Source organism: Tamandua tetradactyla, chromosome 14, assembly GCF_023851605.1.
Source record: "Tamandua tetradactyla isolate mTamTet1 chromosome 14, mTamTet1.pri, whole genome shotgun sequence".
Lineage (NCBI taxonomy): Eukaryota > Metazoa > Chordata > Mammalia > Pilosa > Myrmecophagidae > Tamandua > Tamandua tetradactyla.
Genome location: NC_135340.1, coordinates 55,612,703 through 55,637,567, shown reverse-complemented (window position 1 = coordinate 55,637,567; position 24,865 = coordinate 55,612,703). Strand labels below are relative to the sequence as shown.

Below are 24,865 nucleotides of genomic sequence, written 5' to 3'. Positions count from 1 at the left end.
CGGGTTAAAAAAAAGCAGATAAAGACATTGTAAATTGTGGCGAGTACTAAGAAAGAAACAGATAAGGCGTTGAGCTCAATGACAGAGTGGGATTTGGGGCCACATTCCAAGAGGGAGCTGATGAAGCTTGTGGAGTAACATTGCAAGACCTAAATACCCAGGAGGAACCAGCTCTGCAGAGACTGAGGGCAGGTCAAGGTATTGTAAATCTGAACTCAGATATTTCCTACTCGATATTTAAAGGATTTTGGAAATATGAGACATTCAAGTAGTAGATATTCACACATAGCTTTAGATTCCTGCATATTCGTGGTTCTCAGAGATCATTTCTGTGACCAACACTGACCAGTCTATAAACCAAGAATTAAACCATGTACTTTGCTTGGTCCCATCAGGGGATTGAGGCCCCTAAGGGCCATCCTATATAGGGTGGGGGAAGGGCGCGGGCAGTGGAATCACACTGCCTGGGTTCAGATTCAGCTCAGCCATTACCAGCCATGTGACCTTGGAAAATTTGCTCATTTCACATTTAAATGAAGGCAGTGATAGTACCTATCACACAAGGTTGTTGTAAATGAGTTAAAACATTGAAGGAGAGACTAGTTCCCAGCCTAACACACTAGTTGTTATTATTCCTTTTAACATCATTGTGTGGAAGTGGCGGGGGGCCGTGGGGGCAGGGTGTTGGCGGCCAAAGAGTTTTCAAAGACTGAGTTTCATTTTCTGATTACATTGGCTTCTTGCTAATTAAAAGTCTTTTGCCTCACAGAGTAGGAGAAAATTTTGTCAAGTTACTTGAGATACGGAGTGTGCCAGAGGCCGAATACACTCTTTTGGACAAGTGTTTATACCTTTTTCCCACATATCCTGGTTTTTTTATTGATGATAAGCTTTTAAATTTTGAACTACTAGGTCTCTCTGGAAGTAGAAAAGATACCAAATTCAGATAAGTCATGTTTATCAGGGTGGTTCCAGTTTTATCACCACTTACCAGGGTGGTTCCAATTTTTAAAATATTTGATGGGAAAATAATTTTAAAATAACATGCAGATATTGTGTATGTGTACGTGTTTTAACTTTTTACATCATTTTAGAAGTAATGGTATGAAAAAGAAATGGGCACTATTAGGGGCATGCTAGAGATTATTCGTTCAACACACGTTTACATTGAGCATCTGCCATGTACAAAGCACCATCCTGGATCCCAAAAGTCAAAACAAGTGATGCTCAGTCCTCGCTTGGGGCTCCAACACTCCTTGGGGTGGATGGACAGACATGCGAAGAAGCCCCTCCCAGACCCTGTGCACTATGGCAGCAGGCAGGGAAGCTCACCAGCCCCCACGGGAGGGGATGCAGTTGGTGATGCTGCTGAGAGAAAGGGCTTTTTTTATATATGTAAATTTTTTTTGCATTCTCTTTTTTTAAGTGTACAGTTTGGTGGGGTTCCATATATTTAGAGAGCTGTGCAACCATCCCCACAATCAATTTAAAAACACTTCATCACCTCAAAAAGAAACCCCCTAGCCATTAGCAATCACCATCCATTCCCCCTCCTCCCCTCAGCCTTAGGCAACCTACTAATGTTTTTTTGCCTCTAAGGATTTGCCTGTTCCAGGTATTTCATATAAATAGAATCATATAATATGGGGTCCTTCATGACTGGCTTCTGTCACCTAGTGTAATGTTTTCAAGTTTCATCCATATTGTAGCATGAATCATTACTTCGTTCCTTTATATGGCCAAACAACATTCCATTGTGTGGTTATCCCACATTTTATTTATCTATCAGTTGATTGTCATTCGGGTTGCTTCCATTTTTTGGCTGTTTTGAATAATGCTGCTGTGAATCTTCTGGTACAGGTTTTTGTGAACATATGTTTTCATTTCTCTTGAGTGTATACCTAGGAGAGGAATTGTTGTGTCGTATGTTAACTCTGTGTTTATCCTTTTGAAGAACTGCCAGTTATTTTCCAAAGTGACTGCACCATTTTGCATTCCCACCAGCAGTGTACAAAGGTTCCAATTTTTCCATATCCTTGACATTACTTGTTATTATCTGTCTTTTTTATTATAACCTTCCAAATGAGTGTGAAGTGGTACTTCATTGTAATTTTCAATTTGCATTCCCCTGATGGCTAATGATATAAGCTTCTTTTCATGTGCTTATTAACCATTTGTTTATCTCCTTGGAAGAAATGTCTATTCAGGTCTTTGCTCATTTTGTTTGTTTGTTTGCTCATTTTTAATTGGGTTGTCTTTTCTTTTGAGTTGAAACAGTTCTTTATATTAGCTACAAGTACCTTACAGATATGTTGTGCAAAATTTTTTTCATTATGCGTTATCTTTTCACTTTTTGGTGGTACCCTTTGAAAGACAGAAGTTTTTTATTTTGATGATATCCAGATTTATCTATTTTTATTTTATTTTGTCACTTGTGTTTTGATGTCATATCTGAGAAGGCTTTGCCTAATCCAAGGTCATGAAGCTTTACTCTTATATTTTCATGTAAGAGTTTTATAGTTTTAGCTCTTACATTGAGGTCTATGATCCATTTAGAGTTAATTTTTGTGTATAGTGTGAGGTAGGGATCCAATTTCATTCTTTTTGTATGTGGATATCCAGTTGTCCCTGCAGCATTTATTAAGAAGACAGCTCTTTCCCCATTGGATTGTCTTGACACCCTTGTCAAAAATCAGTTGACTGTAACTGTAAGGGCTTATTTCTGAACTCTGAATTCTATTTCATTGATCTGTATATGTCTGTCCTTCTGAAGGGGCTCTTCTTCATCAGCGCCTCTCAGAATAAATTGTCCAGCTCACCGGCCTGCAAGGTCAGGGCTTCATTGGAGGGGTCAAGGATTAAGATGATGATGTGAAGTTCCTACCACAGTGGCTGCCAGTCACATTGTCAAAGGGGAGATAACCGTACCTGCTTCTTTAACCATTAGTCTACCCAAGACAGCAGAAAAGGTGTGTGCAAAGGCAGAGAAAAGAGTGCGAGCTCTGGCCCCTCTGGAGAGCCCCGAGCTGTGCAGGTGGCCAGAAGGTGGGTGCCTGGGGGTGAGCACACGGCTGGACACTGGGTTTAGTTCTGGAGGCAGCACGAAGTTCCAAAGGGTCTGACACAGGGGAGGACAGCGTTAGAGAACTCTGTAGAACAGAGCGTGTGTCTGCAGGCCCAGATAATGAAGCCATTTTTATATTAATAGTTTGAGCCTAATGTCCTGCCTCTGGGCTTTGTTTGAATTTGGCAGCCACTGGAAAGTGTCCATCCCCAAGGGCTGGGGCCGACCCCTGATGATTTGTTGGCAGATCCTGTTTCTGGGCAGTGCTGAGGCTGATCTGAAGTTGAGTTGTGAGGTCCTAGACGTCTCCCGCTTCTTGGGCCTCTACAGGAAATCCTGGATTCTTTTTGTTTCGGGGAAGTTTACTGGCAAACACATTCATAGCTCCTTTTCCTCCGGTGCCGCGGGAAATTCCACACTGCAAGTGTTGCTGCTGCTGGCCCTAATGAAAGCGCGTCATTACCATGACTCAGAGCAGCAGACTCCAGGCCCTCGCAGCTATTTTTAGTTTCTAATATTTTAAATGCATGATTGATCATGAGAAAGAACTGCTTTTTACCCAAACTTGAAACCTCCCTAGACTTTTAAATGAAAAACAAAATCTTTTTCAATGGAGAAAAGGAAAGAATTCTCTTACTTTCCATATTGAGCAGCTCATGATTGTAAAGCAGCAGTTCAGAGGACACATCACAGTCGTTGGGACACAGAGATTAATCAGCGACAAGGTCTGCTCCTTATGCTTTTGGGTAATAATAGCTAATACCTACGTGGCGCTTTGTTCAGTGCTTGTAATATATGATTAGCTCATTTGCTCCTCAGGAAGCCCCCGTGAGGTGGGACCTGTTATCCCATTTTATAGAGGAGAATAAAGCCATCAGTCTTGCAGAGCTGAGGGAAGTGCATTCTAGGCAGAAGGAACAGCGTTGGCAAGGACCGGGGTAGGTCAATCCGTGGTAGGACCAGGGAAAGCTTGAGACTGGTGAGTATCCTGAAGGCAGCAGGCAATAAGGTTGGGAGGGCATGCTGGTGCAAGCCTGCAGGCCTTGGTGAAATACACAGGTTTTATTCTGAGAGGAAAAGGAAGCCATTGAAGGGTTATCTTTCGTAACCTTCTCTTGATTACCCAGAGTTATCACAGTTGTCCTGGTACTGGACAGTAACAGGATGCAGCCAGGGCCTGCCACTTGCTCTCTGGGGGTTCATTTGCTGGGTTGATTGTCTTCCCTTGACATCAGGCTGTCACTATCATTTCTCATTCTGTTGTCCCTGTCTTTCGATCACCCACTCCCCTTCTGCTCTGGAGTAGGTAAGGCTGTGACCAGTGCCCTGAAGGCTAGAGCAGTGGTTCTCAGGCTGCAGTTCTCCCTGTAATCACCTGGGGAACTTGCTGCTTCCTGGCCTTCGGCACAGAGGAGTCGGTGTATCTGGGGTTGTGCCCACAGCGCTGCCTGGCTAGTGGTTCTGACGCAGAGGGACCTCACCTTGAGGAACCTGGGGTAGAGTTCCTCCTGAGCCCACCTTCTCCTATGCAACTGTTACCCCAAGACAAAGTGAAAGAAGAAATGATGGCAACAAAGACTTGAGCTGCATCCTGTATCTCCATTTCACCCAGCTGAATGCTGCCCTCTTGGAGGATGGGCATGGGGCAGGGTCTCAGCCGGAGGCACTGGCTGGGCGCTGTGACTAACCATATCCTCTAGGTGAGGACTTTGAAAGCAGCGAAGTGACTTTACCCCAATTAGTCCAGGCTGCGGTTACTACATTAGCTTTGTGGGCATCTGAAGGGAAAGGAGTCGTGACCTGAGGCTGCTGAACTCCACCTGTCCTCACTTCATTTGGGAGCACCCCCAAACCATTCCAGACCTCTTTGAAAGATAGGATGTGTCTGAACCCCTAAAGAAAAATAAAGAAGGGATTTTTGAAAGGTTACTCATTTACACTTTCAAACGCTTAATAACCTTCACTGCTGAAATGGGGCATTGCTGTTAAGTGACCTCAATTCCTGTTGATAAATATGGCAAAACCCCTCTCCCATCACTGTGCACTAATGGAGGGACCCCCAGACTGGAGGGTGGGAGTGATAAAATATAAATGGAGGATTCTAGGTGGAAGCAGGCAGGGTAGGAATCCTGGCTTTTCTGTTTACCACCTGTTTGACCTGGGAAAGTGTCCTCACCTCTTTGAACCTCAGTTTCTTCCTCCATAAAATGGGAAGAATGGTACTTTACTTCATAGGGTTGGTTCTTGTGAGGATCTGAATAATCTGCGGAAATGCGTAAGTGCTCCATCAATGTCAGCTCTTCTCATGAGCTGTAAAGCAGAGAGGTGAGAGGGAAGACCAAAGCTGGCTCCTCTCCTAGGACTGAATTCAGGCTTCATGTAGCTGTGCCTTACCGATGGGCTTTTAGCCATCCAAGCCAGCTGTTGGATGTGGAAACACGCTGTGGAAGGAACAGGTTGTGCTTTTAGAGCATGGAACGAGGTGGTGAGGTGCAGGCAAGCTTGCTGTGAACTGAACTCAAATCCCAGGGCCTCTACTTCACCATGGGACCCTGTGAGCCTTCGTTTACACTTTTATAAAGTGAGGGGAATTTCCCTCCCAGGGTAGTTTGGAAGAAAAAGTAAGATACCATGTGAAAACAATGTAGCATAGAGACCATGTTTGATAACTGGTGGTGGTGGTGGTTATTGTTCATTTCATAAAATCAGGTGGTCCCAAAACAGACTGACCAGGATGGCAGGGTTAGCTCAGCCAAGAGCTCTGGCATTTCCTCGGAAGAGCAGATGGTGGTCGAGTCTGGGAACTTGGACAGAAAAGGAACTGTGCTTCTGGGAACCCTAAAGGAAGTGGGGAAAGGATACAGAAAGTGTTTGAACCTGACAGTAGAGCTGTGGAAAGCCAGGACAATGCAGGCAAGGTCTGGAGGGGCAGGGGGACCTGCTAAGGAAAACCAGGAGACAGCACTCTCCTATGCCCCTTCGTCCATTGTCCTCTTGCTTGTATCCTGGGATATTTCTCACATGTGCCATGATGCAGTTTCTTCAAGAAGCTTCCAACTCACCTAGATTCTCAAAACTACTTCTGTTTGAGTCCAAATCATGATCCAAATCACAGGCAGCTGTTTGTGTGGATGTGTGTACATGCTTGGGACAAAAAAAGAAATTCAGATTAGAAAAAGTCAGACAGTGAGGATGTCTCTCCCACCCACGTCCCCCTGTCCCTCTGCCAGTGCCAGCCCTGCCTGCAGTTTCTCGGGGTTCCCCCTGCAGGTGGTCCGTGCATACATGTGCAGCCATGAGCGGCTTCTCTGCAGACCACTCTGTACTGTGTCTTTTCCATTTTGCAGTAAATCTTGGATCTCGTCCATGTGGATACTTTAGAGCTACCTCTGTCTTATTCCATCATCTAAATTTTTTTTTTTTGGTGGTTTATTATTTTTTTTATTAATTACAGAAAAAAAAGAAATTAACACAACATTTAGAAATCATTCCATTCTACATATGCAATCAGTAATTTTTAACATCATCACATAGATGCATGATCATCATTTCTTAGTACATTTGCATCGATTTAGGAAAAGAACTAGCAAAACAACAGAAAAAGATATAGAATGTTAATATAGAGAAAAAAATAATAATAATAATAGTAAAAAAAAAAGACACAAACAAACAAACAGACAAACAAAAAAAAAACCTGTAGCTCAGATGCAGCTTCATTCAGTGTTTTAACATGATTACTTTACAATTAGGTATTATTGTGCTGTCCATTTTTGAGTTTTTGTATCTAGTCCTGTTACGCAGTCTGTATCCCTTCAGCTCCAATTACCCATTATCTTACCCTGTTTCTAACTCCTGATGGTCTCTGTTACCAATGACATATTCCAAGTTTATTCTCGAATGTCGGTTCACATCAGTGGGACCATACAGTATTTGTCCTTTAGTTTTTGGCTAGACTCACTCAGCATAATGTTCTCCAGGTCCATCCATGGTATTACATGCTTCATAAGTTTATTCTGTCTTAAAGCTGCATAATATTCCATCGTATGTATACACCACAGGTTGTTTAGCCACTCGTCTATTGATGGACATTTTGGCTGTTTCCATCTCTTTGCAATTGTAAATAACACTGCTATAAACATTGGTGTGCAAATGTCCGTTTGTGTCTTTGCCCTTAAGTCCTTTGAGTAGATACCTAGCAATGGTATTGCTGGGTCGTATGGCAATTCTATATTCAGTTTTTTGATGAACTGCCAAACTGCCTTCCACAGTGGTTGCACCATTTGACATTCCCACCAACAGTGGATAAGTGTGCCTCTTTCTCCGCATCCTCTCCAGCACTTGCCATTTTCTGTTTTGTTGATAATGGCCATTCTGGTGAGTGTGAGATGATATCTCATTGTGGTTTTGATTTGCATTTCTCTAATGGCCAGGGACATTGAGCATCTCTTCATGTGCCTTTTGGCCATTTGTATTTCCTCTTCTGAGAGGTGTCTGTTCAAGTCTTTTTCCCATTTTGTAATTGGGTTGGCTGTCTTTTTGTTGTTGAGTTGGACAATCTCTTTATAAATTCTGGATACTATAGACCTTTATCTGATATGTCGTTTCCAAATATTGTCTCCCATTGTGTAGGCTGTCTTTCTACTCTCTTGATGAAGTTCTTTGATGCACAAAAGTATTTAATTTTGAGGAGCTCCCATTTATTTATTTCTTTCTTCAGTGCTCTTGCTTTAGGTTTAAGGTCCATAAAACCGCCTCCAATTGTAAGTTTCATAAGATATCTCCCTACATTTTCCTCTAACTGTTTTATGGTCTTTGACCCAATGTTTAGATCTTTGATCCATTTTGAGTTAACTTTTGTTTAGGGTGTGAGATACGGGTCTTCTTTCATTCTTTTGCATATGGATATCCAGTTCTCTAGGCACCATTTATTGAAGAGACTGTTCTGTCCCAGGTGAGTTGGCTTGACTGCCTTATCAAAGATCAAATGTCCATAGATGAGAGGGTCTATATCTGAGCACTCTATTCGATTCCATTGGTCTATATATCTATCTTTATGCCAATACCATGCTGTTTTGACCACTGTGGCTTCATAATATGCCTTAAAGTCTGGCAGCGTGAGACCTCCAGCTTCGTTTTTTTTCCTCAAGATACTTTTAGCAATTCGGGGCACCCTGCCCTTCCAGATAAATTTGATTATTGGTTTTTCTATTTCTGAAAAATAAGTTGTTGGGATTTTGATTGGTATTGCATTGAATCTGTAAATCAATTTAGGTAGGATTGACATCTTAACTATATTTAGTCTTCCAGTCCATGAACACAGTATGCCCTTCCATCTATTTAGGTCTTCTGTGATTTCTTTTAACAGTTTTTTATAGTTTTCTTTGTATAGGTTTTTTGTCTCTTTAGTTAAATTTATTCCTAGGTATTTTATTCTTTTAGTTGCAATTGTAAATGGGATTCATTTCTTGATTTCCCCCTCAGCTTGTTCATTACTAGTGTATAGAAATGCTACAGATTTTTGAATGTTGATCTTGTAACCTGCTACTTTGCTGTACTCATTTATTAGCTCTAGTAGTTTTGTTGTGGCGTCATCTGAATTTTGCCAAAATTTATAACTGGTATCCTTTTGATTACTGACATGGGGGTTGTTTCTAATCTTTTATTATTATAAAATAGTGCCACAGTGAACACAGACAGTTTTGCATGTACAGTGCAAGCATACAGTTTGCACACTTATCTGCAAACATAGCTCTAAGATGCATTTCTAGAAGTGGGGTTGCTGAATCGAAGGGAGCATAGTCTTTTTTATTGTGCTAGATGGTGCCAAAATGCTCTGTCAAAGGAGTACTATTTGCATTCCCGTGAACACTATAGAGTGTGCCTGTTTCCAGAGCAGTGCCAACATTTCTTCCCTTTATCTTCGCTAATCTGACAGCTCAAAATGGCATCTCATTATAATTCTAATTTTCATTTCTATCAGTGTGTTTGAGCATCTTTTCAAATTTACAAACCTTTTGTATTTCTTTTTTTTCTGGGCATATTTGACCATTTTGAAATACTGTAACTCCATAGACTTTTTAATGTAATAAAATAAGTGAGCCATTTTTTTACCGGGAGTCCAGTTGGGAACGTACATGGTCTCCACTGACGTAATCTGCCTTTTCCTCTGTGACATGGACCCAGAAATCACTATTGCCGTGTAATGGTTAGGAGTTAGGCTGTAGGAGTAGGATAGCTGATACCTTAGTAGCTGGAGCTGGTCTTCATGACAGTTGTGGTCCAGAGACTCACAGGACACATCGGCCACGCTAGGATCGCTTAAAAGGAGCAACAGAGCAGGGAGGGCTGTTGAGGCCAGAAGATGCTTTCAAGCCCTTTGTTGATCACAAAGTTGTCATGCTCTTGGCCTAACATATCTCTTCAGAAAATTGTGCCTGGAAGGAATGTTGTCCTTTTGCCCTTCTGAACCACAAACTGACAAGATGCATTGTCAAGGTTGAAGCCTTATTTATGAATGTTTGGCCTCATCACACTTGGGTGAAGCCTGTTTATCGCTGGCATATTGCCTCAAGAAAATTCCACGCAAGTAATGTTTGCTGAGCTGACTCTGTCTGATTTATAGTCATGTTTTACAGGAATTTTGTGTTTGTGGTCCACAAAGCCCACTGCAAAAATGAGAAATAGACAGTTTCCATGTGCGAGACACTTGATTCCTGATTTTATTATTTATAATATTAGAAGGTTGAATTTGATGACCTCTTAAGCATCCTTAAAATTCTGAAATTCTGTGACTTTTCCTCTGGTGATTTTTTTTAGCATGGAGTTGTTTGAAGTTGGATAACGGGGAAATTGAACTTTCAGGGCAACCAGTTACCCCTTTGGAGCAGGCAAGGACCCTCAGATTGGCCCAGATGGCCATTGCACATAAGTCCAGTAGAAGGAAAAGTAAGATGAAACTTATTTAATTATTTCATCATTTAGAGTTTGTCATTCAGTATTCCTATAGCCACCCGAACAGCTTTAAATTCATGCTGGTATGATAACTAGTTGATACCACATAGACTGTGAACTAAATTGATATTCCTGAGAATTTGACTTTTATTTCAGGGAAGCTTCATTTTCAGAACCACCCCAGAGTTTTAATTTAAGACCTGGTAAAAATCTTCATTGATCATCTGGTCTGTCCCCTAAATGTACAGACTGAGGCCCAGCAAAGCAAAATGGCTGAGCCATGCATCAGGACCTGTGGGTTTTCTTAGTAGATTTTCAGCAATTTCCTTCTCTAGCAAACAGCCTAGTATTACTGCCTTCTCCAGGGCAAAGTCCCCTTTATATGGGCCTGCTGCTTAATCTAATTTTTAATCTGAGATGGAAAGGGAGATAGGAAACCCAGTTTTTCCTTTTCTTTGTTCACATGACCAGAGCAGCCATTCGCTGGGCCAGACACCCACAAGGAGTCCTCTGTTCCCATGTCTGCAGCGTGGCGTGACATTCCCCCACATTTCCACCGCCCAGGTTGTGTAGCCCCCATCTGCTAGATCTTTATCTTCACAACATCCCCAAGAGGTAGGAGGGCAGCTGTGAGATTAGCTTGTTTATTTTACGAGGAAACAGACACAGAAAAATTAATGTACGAGATCTTGGACTTAATCCCAGAAGGAGAACAACACAAAACCCATTCCCCTGACAAGTTCGTGCCTTGTTTTTATTTAAATTTCACTGCACTCGGTGGCCAAACCCACTTCAGACCAAGAGCAGTGAGACAGTGAGCTCTAGGAACCCCGAGAGTTTCATTGTAAGGAGTCATGATCCCCAAGATGATCATTACCAGCTGAAAACTTTAATGTTGAATCTCTACGAAAAGAGATGAACTTCGGAAAACCTGAGCAACATTTGTTCTCTATGGGAAGTCCTTGCTCAACTTCTGTTGCATCTCCAGGCCACCCCACACCCAGCCAGAGCCTGGAGCGCCCCCTCTCCCCACCCTTACCCCTCAACGCCTGACTGTGCACCTGCTCAGCTGGGGAGAAGGAAGATTAGAGGAGAGAGAAAAGCTGGAGGGGGGTGGTGGGCAGTAGGAGCCAAGTGTCTGATTGATTTTCTCACTGGCTTGTTCTATTGCCCTGCAAAGTACAACTGATGGGGGCTACCCCTTCCCTAGGGGGTTGCATAGTTGCAAAGACCCTGCTTTCCCATCAGGATTTTGCCTCTGGCGAGAAAGTCCTGGAAATTCAGACCCTCACTGTAATCATTAGAGGTGACAAGGAACATTTTCCTCAATTACAGTGTTAGCCCTGTAGCTTATGGACAAGAAGTTTTATGATATATTTTGTTCTTTATCTTATTACAAAATTAATATATATTCATTGTTGAACACTTAGGAAATGACAAATCATCAAAAAGAATAAAATAAAAATCACCTCTAATCCTACTATACTGAGATACACAGGGTGTAGCATGGTGGGTAAGAGCCCAGGCTCTGGAATCGGAGTCACTGGGTTTGAATCCCAAGTCCCTGGGAAAATAGCTCTGTGACCTTGGGCAACTTACTTAACCTCCCTGACCTTCAGGTTCCTCACTATAAAATGGGGATAGTAATAGCACCTGCCTCATGAAGTTGTTGCAAGGATTAAGTAAGATTTCGATGAAAAGCTCTTGGCACAGTGTAGGAATGAAGTAAGAACTCAGTAAATATTTGCTATACTTACTTACTTTTAGCCATTATTCTGTATCCAACTCCAATAAAAATTTCAGAAACAGCCTTTTCCAGTTATAAAGTAAATTCACCCTGGTAACAATGCAAGGAGTCCTTGCACATGTTTAACTAAAGTGGCTGCTATTGTTAACTGAAGTGGTGACTATTTTTGAAAATATATATAATGCCCAAGTGGTCCCAGATATTGTTTATTTTGAGATGATTTATACTTCCTTATCATTAGTAAAAACCCTTTTTTTTGGAGGGGGGAACTCATGCCACTATTTAAGGAACTAAGCCTTCTAACTTGCTAGAAATCAGTTACTCTTCTTCAAGTCATTTCACTTCATTAAACCAAATTTACTGGATACCTACTGCATTCTAGTAGGTATGCAGCAGGCAGAGTGAGATGGTCCTTGTCCTCACAGAATTTCTGTCTTCTAATCATTAAATAAACATATCATATGGATTACTAGTGCTGTGACAGAAAAATCGTTTGTGCTATAAGAATATATCCCAGGGCACCTGACTGAGATGGTGTAAAGTATCTGCAATGGGTTTTTGGTTACAAACAAGATTAAGACTTGGCCACTGCCCTCAGGCTGCTTATAATCGAGTCTGGTGGGTAGGCTGTGGCAGAGGACAGACCCTATCAAGAGGAAACAGGCAGGGGAATTCATTTCCACTCGGGAGGTCAAAGGCTTCCTGGAGGTAAGTGACCAGCAGAATGGGTGGTTGAGATTCCAGGCAGAAGACAAAGTTTGGGCAAAGGGAGGTGAAGGATGCTTTAGAGAAACAACCAAGAACCCTGGGCTGTTTATGAAGAGAGGGTGGGAATGAGTAAAAGACTGAAGAAAAGGCTAGAGAGGTAAAGTGGGGCCTAGTAATAGAGAATTCACTCTGCAAACATTTATTCTGGAGTTATCAGGGGCACTCACATTTTTGGAGATTATCTCTGAGTACTAAGGAGGTAGAGGATGGGTGGTCACGTAAGGGCTGGATTGGAAAGGAAGGAACCTGGGGACAAATGGGCAGTGAGGGGACCCTGTCAGTGCTCACTCAGCACCTGCCTTGTGCTGGACACTGGAATAGGGACACAAAGAGGGACACTACTCCATGGGGACTCTGGGAGAGAGGCAAATGTTTATATGGACACCCCAACCAGTGCATGCTGGGGTAGGACATGGAATGGGGGTTGCTGACTCCAGGAGGGGAAGGGAAGGGCTTCATCAAATAGGAGAGGTTTGAGCATTCCCAGGCAGTGTTCAACAGGGCAAGTAGCCTTGCCCACCCCACAAGTGTGTGTGTGTGTGCACGTGCGTGTGCATGCATTGGCGAAGGTGGTGGTGGGGCTCATGTGGCCTCAGTTTTGGCTAGTACTCCATTATCTTGCATCCTTTCATTGACACACGTCTTTTTTTTAAAACTCATGTGCTAGAAACTTGGCTCTACAAAGTTACTTAAAACGTGTGTTTTACTCTGTTGCCCAATTAAAAACAGATTGCCACTCTGCTTCCTCAGGGACTCCCACCCTGTATTTACCTGAGCCGGGAGCAACTATTCTAACCCTAGATGCCATTTCCTGGAGGGTCTGTTCTGTCTTCAGCAAGGATGGAGAACACATCCATCCATCCACAGGGCTGGTACGGAAAGCTCCTGACTGGGTGTAAGGGGCCCCTTCCTTCCTCTGTTCCCTGAGCATGGAGCCAGGTCTCGGGATGCCAGGCCGGGATCTTCCACAGGACAAATTCTCTTTTCCTGCTCCCAAAGCTATATTGCTCTTGAGTCCTTTTGCAAAGATAGAAAGTATATTTTTAAATATTTGGACTGGCTACTTTTCTGTTTTATTCGAAACTAATTAAAGTTCCATCAAAAAATCGTAGAGAATTAAAATTTCTATACTTGAATAAATGAATTTAAAAATACATATATATATTTTTCTGTTGTGTATGGGACAGTTCTATTAGCAGATTGATTCCTGCTCTGTCCCATATGTACACCCAAATGCAGGCTCAGGTGCTCCAGACCACACTGGATTCTGCCTCCTAAACTCAGAACAGAGCTGCTCTGGGCCCCTTCACTGTGACACGCCCTCTCGTCACCTCACCAGAAGGCAGAACAGTCATAAAATGCCAAGACCTTAGAGTTCCAGGGGCAAGTCAAGTGATACTTTGACCTCTCTGAGTGATTCCTAAGACTGATTTTGACTAAAACATAGGGCTCTTGCTTCAGCTAAATTCAATTCCATATACAATGAGGTTAGTTACATAGTCCCCTCGATGGACACATTTCAACTTCTTGGCCCATCCAGCAGTTTGTAGAGAAGTTTGTCTTTAAACAAATATAAATTTAGCTGTGTTTTCTTCTCTCCTTCCTTCCTTCCCTCAATCCTTTTTTATATTTTTACTTGTCAATTTTATTGAGGCATTATTTATATATAATGAAATTTACCCATTTTAATCATATGGCTTAAGGATACTTTTTTCCTCTTACATGGGCAGGCAACAGGAATCAAACCTGGGTCTCCAGCATGGCAGGCGAGAACTCTGCCACTAAGCCACTGTGGCCTGCCCTGGCTTAAGGAATTTTTTAAGAATATTTTTATTGATTAAACAACATACAAACATTCCATAATGGTGTAAAATCAGTGGCTCACGATATCATCACATAGTTGTATATTCATCACCATGATCATTTTTTTGAACATTTGTATCACTCCAGAAAAAGAAAAAAAGAAAAAACTGATACATGCCATACCCCTTATCCTCCCTCTCATTGATCACTAGTATTTCCATCTACTAAATTTATTTTAACCTTTGTTCCCCCTATTATTTGTTTATGTTTTATCCATATTTTTTACTCATCTATCCATACCCTAGGTTAAGGAGCATCAAACAGAAGGTTTTCATGATCACACAGCCACATTTAAAAGCTGTATCATTATACAGTCGTTTTGGTTTGAGGAATTTTTACCAGCTGATGCACTCCTGTAACCACCACCACCATCAAAATAGGGAAACCAGGTATAGATCCATCACCTCGTATGTCCCTCAGTGCCACTTTGAAATGACTCGCCAGTTCCGTCCCCAGCACAGGTGACCCCTGATCTGCTTCCTGTTGCTACAGCTTAGTTTTGCCTGTTCTAGAATTTAATGTAAGTAGAATCAGACAGTGTGTGCTCTGCTAGCTTCGTTCACTCAGCAGAATGTTTCTGAGATTTACACCAGTTGTTGCATGTGTCCGGATTTCTTTTTTTTTTTTTTTTTTTTTTTTTTGTGGCTGAGGAGTATTCCACTGAATGGGTTATGTATCCATCCACTGTTGAGAGGTTTTTGGGTTGTTTACAGTTTGGGCTGATGGGAATCAAGCCATCAGCCTTCGTTTTAAAGACCTGGGCCCCTTGCTGACATTCCAAGCACTTCCTGGGCATGCGATAATTATTCATTTTTACTTTTGTAGCTGAAGGGGCCTGTTATAAAGTCCGAGAAGATGTTCACTGTACTCCTGATTTCCACAAGGAGACATGTTCCAAAAGATTGTTTAACGCCAATTCTGGGGATTCTGAATGTGCTTTTCCACAGAAAACATTTGGTCCTTCAGGCAGCATGCACCGAGCCCGCTCTTGGTCGGCGCCGTTCTGGAAGCTGTGGAGGGGGTGAGGACGGCCCCTGCCCCCGCGGCAGCCCGGCGTCCAGGGAAGCTGGGAGACCCCTGTAGGAGCCCAGGAAAGCTGGGAGCAGCTTCTCAGAGGCAGAGTTTGGTCTCAAAGAGTACGAAAGAGCTGTGCCTGCAGGAGTGACCCGAGAAGGCAGGTACATGTGGGACCAGGGCTGCCGTGGGGTCTGGGCCACGAAAAGCCCTGGGGAAGTGGGTCAGCTCAGCATTTTCCGAACACTGTGTGGGCCCTGTGCCAGCTGGGGGCCACCGGTTTCCATCCCCGTTTTCAGTGGCGGCTCAGTTCACAGGCCCACTTGGCGGAGCTCCCACCTCTGGGGTTAATGCCGACCTAACCCCATGTGGAACAGAATCTCTAGAATTTGTTATTCTCCTCCTCCTGAGTACACACGTAGGCCCCAAGTTATCCCAGCCAGCATCTGCGTGCTCGGGACCTCCGAAGTCAGGGAGTGCCTCTGATGAGCGTCATAGATTTATTCTAGGAGCCTGCCAGTATCATTAAGACCATCGGTCTGTTTCACAGGTAAGAGAAGAAAGATCACTGGGCCTCGGAGTCACTGGCTCCATTTAAAAAATGTGAGCATTTTTCTACTCGGTCTGTATCTTCTATTAGCTATTTACCAAGCACTTGAAGGGCTTCCCTCTCTTGGCTCAAGTATCATTGCATTGTTATCTTTACTTTAATTAATTTTGCTTCTTTTCATTGCTCCGGACTGTACTTCTCCCAGCTAGGCTTTGGTAAACATTGATTGCATTCCCACTGTACACCAGGTATTGCCTACAAAGATTTAAAAAATAGTAACCAGTGGGTAGCATTTGAGAAAGCTTTCCAACTGCCAAGAGCATTCTAAACGCTTCACATATATTGACTCTGCAGCCTGTGAGGTATGTGGATGTTCTTATTTGCTCCATTTGCAAGTTGAGGTTCAGTAAGTTGTCCAGGGTCACAGAGCTAGTAAAGGATGGAGGCAGGCTTAGGTCCCAGACATTCTGGGTCCAAAGTCCATGCTGTCAACCACTGTCTTGTGTGACCATGACAAAGACATGGTCCCTGAGGATGAAGAATTCATACTCTAATGAGACAGACCAGTGCAGCCATCTAATTATACCACAGTGTGCAAAGCGGTGCAATAGAACAAGCAAAGGGCTCTGGGAGTTCAGAAAGGGGAGCAATTGATCCCTTTTATGGGCATGGGAGAAAATAATAGCACGTATTTATTGACAGTTTACTAAGTCTCAAAACAGTGTAGAACATCTTCAAAGCATTTCAACAATCCTATTTTACAGAGGAAAATTAGGGCTTGAAGAAGTTAAATAACAGGGGTAGCCCAAGGGTTTTGAAGAATGAATAAGATCTGTGCTAGATTTCTCAGTCCTAGAAAGAGGGGAAAGTCTTGCCGAGGCTGAGGCTCAGAATGAACAAGTGCAGGAGAGCATTCATGAAGGTTAACTTCCATCTCCAAATAAGCCTATTTGAAACTCTTCGTTTCTACAGCGCATCATCTAACCACCCATTGCTAACTTTTTAGAGTGAAAGGAAGCTCTAAACGTTAGCTTTGTTTTGCTAACCAACAATGGCATGAACATATCTGTACAGCCATGTGCCTTGATGTTCAGTCTGAAGGTGGTTGTCAAACTTGACTGTGTGTCACAGTCATCTGGGGGCTTATAAATGCTGATCACCACGCCCAGCCCTCTGGCTTCTAATTCAGTAGTTCTGGGGAGGGACCTGAGAGTCTAAAGCAAGCACCTTATTTGTTCTCATGCAAGACCACACTCTGAGCCCACTGCTTTTAATCACTGAGGTCCTAGTTCTACTACTTAGTTAGACTTTTAGGTTTTCTTCTTAACCAAAGAATGCATCGTTGAAAGTTAAATCACTTCTTAAAACTCAGCTGGCATCTTTGGGTAAGTAGACATTTGATGTCCAAGCCTTCCTGATAGAACTGAACAGACCAGCCTCCCCTTACCTTGAGGTTCTCGTCTCCCTCCTGAGGCACTTGGTGACTTCTGCACTTTTCACGGCGTGCACTGACACATGACAAGCTATCCTTTTACCCCTGGTCAGTGACAAAAGAAAACCCAGCTTTAGCCACCTGTCCTTTTTTTTTCTTTTCTATATTTTCTATTGTGAAACATAACACGTACACAAAAAAGCAACAAATTTCAGTGCACACCTTAACAAGTAGTTAGAAAACAAATTTCAGAGTTTGGTGTGGGTTACAGTTCTACAGTTTCTAGTTTTTCCTCCTACCTGCTCCAAGACACTGGAGACTAAAAAGAATCTCAATATAATGATTCAGCAGCCAAGCTCATTTGTTAAATCCTAACTTCTCTGTTATAACTCCTCCTTCTCTTTTGAGCCTTCTCCCAGTTTTTAGGAGTATTTGGGCTATACCCATTCTAACTTTTTTCCTGTTGAAAAGGGCTGTCGACATTATGGGATGGGGGAGGGAACTAGTTGATGTTCTTGGAGAGAGTGGCACCTCTGGGTTTCAGAACTTACCTGGCCAAGGAACCATCTGAAGGTTTTAGGTTTCTGAAAAGTAAACTTAGCACATGCAACTTTTGTAGGATTTCAGGTAGAGACCTGAGTGTTTTTTAGGGTTAACAGGAATGATGTTGGTTTGACAAACTGGGGCTATTAGCAATATCTAGCTGAAGCTTGCATAAGAGTAGCCTCCAGAATAGCCTCTCTACTCTATTTGAACTCTCTTAGCCATTGATATCTTATTTTGTTACATTTCTTTTCCCCTTTTGATCAGGAAGGCATTGTCAATCCCATGGTGCCAGAAACAGACTTGTCCCTGGGAGTCATATCCCATATCACCAGGGAGACTCACCCCTCTGAATGTTATCTCCCTGGTAGGGGGGAAGGTAATGATTTTCCTTTCAGAGTTGGTTTCAGAGAGAGAAGCCACATCTGAGCAACAAAAGGGGTTCTCTGGAATTAACTGTTAGGCATAATTATAGGTAGGCTTAGCTTCTCCACTACAGAAGTTTCATAAGAACAAACCTCAAGATCAAGGGTTGACCTATTAACTTGGGAGCCCCAAGTGTTTGAGAAAGTATCCTGGGCTTGCCAGATAAAAAAGTTTAGTAGTTCCATGTTTTTTCTCAAGTCCCTCAATGGACTTTGCCAATGCTTTTTAATTATCTACCCAACATACTCTGGGCTGTATGCAGGTATGACATTAAGCTATACAGAATTACAAGCCCTCGTTCCCATTCTGGGTTCCATGTATTGGGGTTGTTCAAATGAATTATCTGGACAGATTGAGTTAGACTGTGTGCTACAGAAATTTTAGGTTTTTGGACAAAATAAAGCTCTCTTCCTTTGTTCTCATACTGTCACTTGTACATCTTAAACCTTATTACACTCTCACAGTTGCTTTAAAGCAAGAAGATAGGGACACACAGTCATTTCCCAAAAACAAGGATTACATCGGGTAGCTTTGTTCCCAATAAATTTTTTTCCATAATACAAAAAATTCATTGCCAATTGTATTACAAAGACATCTAATCTAAACGACTTCAAAAAGTGATGTGTATACTTTTATGGCCCTAACAAATTTTTATTTTTATAATAGATGAGAAACAATATTACATTATGAGTTTAATACATTTTTTCTGTTAAAAGCTATTTAATACTCTATAGTTAATTATTTGCGCTGTTGTTTTCAGTGAATTCCCTATTATTCTTACCCTTTTTTATTATTTTTTTTATTGTATAATATAGCATACATACAAAGCAAAGAAAGGAAAAGCAATAGTTTTCAAAGCACTCTTCAACAAGCAATTACAGGAACAATCCCAGAGTTTGTCATGGGCTACCATAACAAGGAAATGATTTTTCCTTCTAGCTGCTCCAGAACATTGGAGGCTAGAAGGAATAAATATTTTTTCATCATCACAATTGACTGCTTTTTCCTTTTTGTGAAAAATAACATATATACAAAAAAGCAATAAATTTCAAAGCACAGCACTATAATCAATTGTAGAACAGATTTCAGAGTTTGGTATGAGTTACAATTCCTCAATTTTTAGGTTTTTACTTCTAGCTGCTCTGAGATACTGGAGACTAAAGGAAACAACAATACAGTGATTCAACAATCAAACTCATTTGTTAAACCCTACCTTCTCTGTATAACTCCACCATCACCTTTGATCTTTCTCTTCCACTCTTTAGGGGTATTTGGGCTATGCCCATTCTACCAATAACTTTTTACTTCGCTGTAGCATTGGAATGAAATATTTTAAAGACATTCAAAGTAACTATTAGGAACCTACAATTAAGTTAAAAGTTTAAACACACTTGGTGGCTAGTGACCCTCAGAGGAAGAGACACCGTCTCTGCATGGCTAAATTTGCACGTGCACTGGTTATGGCAGCTGTGTTCCAACTGACTTCTCTGCCTGTTTGTTGTATATATGTGGCAAGTTTCCTTTGGCATTAATTTCAAGAGGCATCCAGGTTTCAGAGGTCTTAAAATGTGGCAGAAATATATGATTTATGAGCCAGGGGTGTTGGTAGCAAACAAAAGGAGCTATTTGTGGCTAAATTCTTTTTGTTGTCGTTGTGGGCAGTTAAGGTCAGAGCAGTCACAGAATTGGACGGTTATGAAACTAGGCTTAGAAAACACTCAGGAAGCTGTCACCACCGGACCCTCCACTCAGCGACCACCAGCATGAGTAAACTCTAAATTCCCTGTTGTCATTGAATCTACATCCCACTTGGGTGACAGGAGTTAATAGTCTGATTATAGATCACCTGCCTGTAACTTGCCACACCTCAACTTCTGTGGCCCACAGCAGACCCCCAGACAGGAAGAGTGTTCAGCAAAGAGTTCGCATGCACCCCTGTGTGCCCCACCCCCACCCCAGCCCAGCATTTTCTTTCATTTATTTCTGAGCCTTCAGTACCTGATTTTGGTCTCAGGGGAGACCACGTGAGAGAGTAGTTGGGTCAACAGGTCCACTTACAGGTCCTTCTGGTGGGTGATTCCAGAGCGCCTTCCCTGTACCCAGAGCCCAGCGCCTTCCCTTACCTGCTGAGGGGCTGCTGCCCATGACCTGGGGCTCTGCCCCACAGAGCAGCCTCGGGTGGCCCTCGCCCTTACCTCGGGAGGGAGTTTAGGGCCAGGACCCAGAGCAACATCTTAGCTGAATATTTACAGACTACCAAGTGGTTCATTTCTTTTCCGCTGTTCTAATCTGGCTTCTGACAGCTGTGGAAAGAAACTGCGGCCCACATTCTGAGACCCACCTGCAGGGAGAAAGGGTGCACCGCAGTGAGACTGTAGAGGAGTGAAAAGCGGGACCTGGGGGTCCATGAGCAACGTGTCAAGAGGGCTATCCAGGGGCCTTCGGGTTTTCTGAATGTTTTCTTTAAAAAAAAAAAAAATCCAAATCCCATGTGCTTGTTCAGCTACTCCCCTTGCATCTCTTCTTCAAATTCACAGGCACTTTAGTCCCTCTGCCCCTTTACTTTCACCTGATAGATCCTTCTCGACCTGAGATCCCACACTCCCTCCATCCCTGGAGCCCACCATATCTTAAAATTGATTTTAAGATTTTGTTTTTTTGCTGTGGTGTGTATCCGTGGACTGTGGAACATTGTTTTGCATTTTAATATTTTACATAAACGTTATACTATACATAATCCTTCTGAAACTGATTTTTACTCAATATTTTTTTGAGATTTATCCATGTTGACATGCAAAGATCTAGTTTGTTCTCTCGCATATTATTATATAAATAAGCTAGACAATTTTTTAAACTTCTGAGGCAAACATGGCAGAATGGCAAAATCTGTTTAAGTTATGTGTTGGGCACATCAGCATTTTTACCGTACTTTTATAAATGTTTTTATAATTGAAAGGGAGAGGAAGAGCACTAGAACAGCAGTCAAGAAAGGTGGCTTCTCATTTGGGCTCTAGGTTAGATTGGATTAAGACACCAGTTCTGCAACTAAGCAGACTGAGATTAGAAATAAACTTTGTGGGATCAGCCTCCTCTTGTTTGCTTTTGGTGGGAATTATTTGTCTCCCTGGGAAAAGACCTCAAAGTCCTAACCACAAGCCAACAGGAGTGTTTATTTAGCTGCTTGAGTTCTAGAGTGTTGGTACATGGCCAAAGCAACTAAACAATTTTGTTGTGGGCCTGGCCATTTTAAAAAAGAAATTGGCAAGAAACCATTTCACAGATTGGCTGTGATACATAATTTTTAAAAGTATTTATAACATACTTAAGATATAAATAGTCCCAAGGATAAATATTGGCCGCAACTTTGGCCAGGCCAACCAGTGACCTCCGTAACACCCTAAAAACTTGGGTTAAGAGAAGGTAACTCCCCTTTCTTTTTATTTACTGGATACCCCATGGGATTCCAGATGGCCTCCAGGATTTCTTCCTTTTTGCATCTCTGGTACCTTCAGAAAAGTGAGGCTTTGGCAGAAGTGAGACCTCTTAAGTGGCTTAATGAGCCATGGTCAATTTTGCTATTGATCAGAAGCACAGTGCCAGGTAAAATAAGAGACTCATGAAGATGAAACAAAATTTTAGATAAGGAAGTAAGTAGTGCTCAATCAAGGTGGCCATAAGCTCCTTTCCCCCACTATTTATTCCCATGGAAGAGCTCCCAGGATCCCAGTATTTACTGGGGGTGTCCGGCCCAGGGGCTCCACTTGCAATGGTCTACAGGTCAGGAGGCCTTCACCATCTCAGCTTGGTGGCCCCCTCCCTGGCAGCTGCTGGAGAATGAGGCACTTTTGGAGCTCACGTGATGAACGGCCGAGGCCGTCCTGACAGCCTCCTCTCTCCTCAGGGTACGACTTCTGCCAGGTCCTGCAGTGGTTTGCTGAGCGGGTCGACAGGATCATCCTGCTCTTCGATGCTCACAAACTGGACATCTCGGATGAGTTCTCGGAGGCCATCAAGGCCTTCCGGGGCCAGGACGACAAGATCCGCGTGGTGCTGAACAAGGCGGACCAGGTGGACACACAGCAGCTGATGCGCGTCTACGGGGCCCTCATGTGGTCCCTGGGCAAGGTCATCAACACGCCCGAGGTGCTGCGTGTCTACATTGGCTCCTTCTGGGCACAGCCCCTGCAGAACACTGACAACCGCAGGCTCTTCGAGGCCGAGGCCCAGGACCTCTTCAGAGACATCCAGAGCCTTCCACAGAAGGCAGCAGTGCGCAAACTCAACGACCTCATCAAGCGAGCCAGACTGGCCAAGGTAAGCCAGGAGGCTCCCTGGGGGCAGCCTTGGGCTGGGAATGCGCCCTTTCTCTCCTCTCCAAGGGGAGGGCATCTGGGGGCCCAGCTCCGTTCTAGAAGGAGTGGAACGCATAGTAGGTTAAGAGTATAACCTCAAGGTGAGGTAGTCCTTTTAAGCTCTGGCTCCTAGCTCTATGGTCTAGGGCAAATGACCTAACCTTTCCAGAACCTGTTTACTAAATCTGTAAAATGGAGCTACTCAGAGTCCTTCCTGGGTGCTTGTGAGGATTCAGTGGGACAGGACTTACAGGAAGGGATTGATGCACTCAATCCATAGACACTATTTATGCTTATTGAGAGGTTGGCAGTGTAGCCCACAGGAGCTGAGAGATAGCATGGGGGGGGGCGTGCCCTCCTGGGCACTGAGAGGCCCCCACTAATCAATCACCCTGTGCCTGGGTTGTGGACCCAGAGGTCACCCCTGGGTGTGGAGGAGCCCCAGGAGGAAGTCTGGCTCAGCCTAACCCACTGCATGTGTTTGTCCCCGTTCTGGGTTGTGGCCTGTGAACATGCACCCCTGCCTCCTGGCTCCCCACCTTGTAATAGAGCCTTCCAGCACCCCAGGTGTGTGTCTGCTAACTACCCTCAGTTAGTACAATCAGTTCTCTTGTGTCTTCTGAAGAGAGAGAAACATATGACTCCTCCATGGGAAAAAATTGGCTCTTTAAAAATGGTGTGTACATTTCAAGAAATCATCTTCCTCTAATAGAAGTGCCCCCAGAGTGTATCTAGTCCTAGTAAAGCTCAGACCTTGCTTTAACTTACATAAATTCCCAGGCTCTGCCCCGAGGCTTCTGATACAGGTGTATTATATGTGCGTGCATGTATATGCATGTGTGTGCATGTGTGTACACGTGTGCATCCATTTATATAAATGCATGTGCATGTGTGTGTGTGGGTATGTGATTCTGATGACCAGCCAGGTTTGGGAACCAAAGTCTATCCTGGCTCCCTGATTTTACAAGGACAGGATAGAAGTGACTTCCCCAGGGTCACTAATCCATGAGTAACAAAGCCAGCACTAAAAAGCAGGCCTCCCTGCTCTCGTCTTCTGCTATGGGCCCCTCACTTCAGTGGAAACAGGCCCCAGGCCTGTGACTCCAGACCCTTTGGCACTTTGGTCGAAAGTAAGGTCGCAGCGTGCTGTTGTCAGCATCCATGTCCCTGCCCGCACTCCCCTTGCTCCACAGAAGGTTGTCTCTCATCTGGCCTTAGGACCCAGCAAGTCAGCCTTCCGGAGCCCACTACTACTTTGCTTTGTTCGATCCACATTTACTCAGTCCCCCTGGGCCAGGGCTGGGGAGTCCAGCCTGGTGAGGACAAGGCCAAGACCCCTCGTTACAGAATGGTAAAGTGTGCGCCCTCTGAGGTGTGGACTGGGCAGGGGGTGGCTGACCCCACCTGGTCGGGGTGAGTGTGCAGGGAGGCTCCACGAGGGTGACAGCCGAACAAAGGGCAAGCGTTCCAGCATCTTCTTTTGGTTCTCCTCAGCAGCCTCTATCTCCATGCCAAGGTGCTCACACAGCAGCACATCTCCTTTGCCAAAAGAAGCACCCCCCCCTTGGCTGCCACTGCCCCATATGTAGCACCCCGATCTACCGGTTTCCTCTTTGCTTGTGTCCCGGAGTGTCCCGTGCGTTCCTCCCAGATCTCTCAGCTGATTTGCAGTTGCACAGTGCTTCTGTAAGTCACCATTCTTTACCCTTTCTTCCTCATGGTCACTACTTCCTTTCCAAAACCATAAGCTACTCTTGTTCCAGTTCTGCAAAGCCAGTTGTGCCCACTGGTTTGTTGCTTTTTGTGAACCCACTTATTCTCAGCCTCTCCTAAGGTGATTTTTCCCTCATGCCTGTGTTGGGCCCAATGTTTGATGCAGGAAGTCTGTCCTGGCCCACTCAGTGACCCCCTCGGCCTGTGGCATTTGTCTTCTCCAACTGGTCCAGCTGAACTTAACCATCAGGGTACACAATACCCAACCCTATTTTATAAACTTAATTGTCATAGTCTTTGCAGATATCAAAATTGTTTGAACTATTTTTAAATATCTGTGGGCATTTTTAATCATCATTGCTTAAGGCCCAGTGATTCAAGAAACTGCAGTATTCAGTCATATAAATAAATAAGGAGCAGAGAACTCACTGAAAGTGCCAAG

The 24,865-nt window shown here is 43.5% G+C and overlaps 1 protein-coding gene and 1 long non-coding RNA gene across 2 annotated transcripts in view; one reads left to right on the top strand and one right to left on the bottom strand.

Annotated features, from left to right (window-relative positions):
* The window catches only part of EHD4 (EH domain containing 4), a 92,438-nt gene that overhangs the window by 44,674 nt on the left and 22,899 nt on the right, over positions 1-24,865 (top strand). The window contains exon 4 of the mRNA XM_077127549.1: positions 22,260-22,672. Coding sequence (XP_076983664.1) covers positions 22,260-22,672 — 413 coding nt within the window. The remainder of the gene's footprint in view (positions 1-22,259; positions 22,673-24,865) is intronic.
* Positions 4,506-14,881, bottom strand: LOC143655965 (uncharacterized). The gene is made up of 4 exons (XR_013162350.1): positions 14,798-14,881; positions 6,127-6,208; positions 5,241-5,505; positions 4,506-4,957 (listed from the first exon to the last, which is right to left on the bottom strand). It is a non-coding gene; the product is annotated as an uncharacterized LOC143655965 (long non-coding RNA).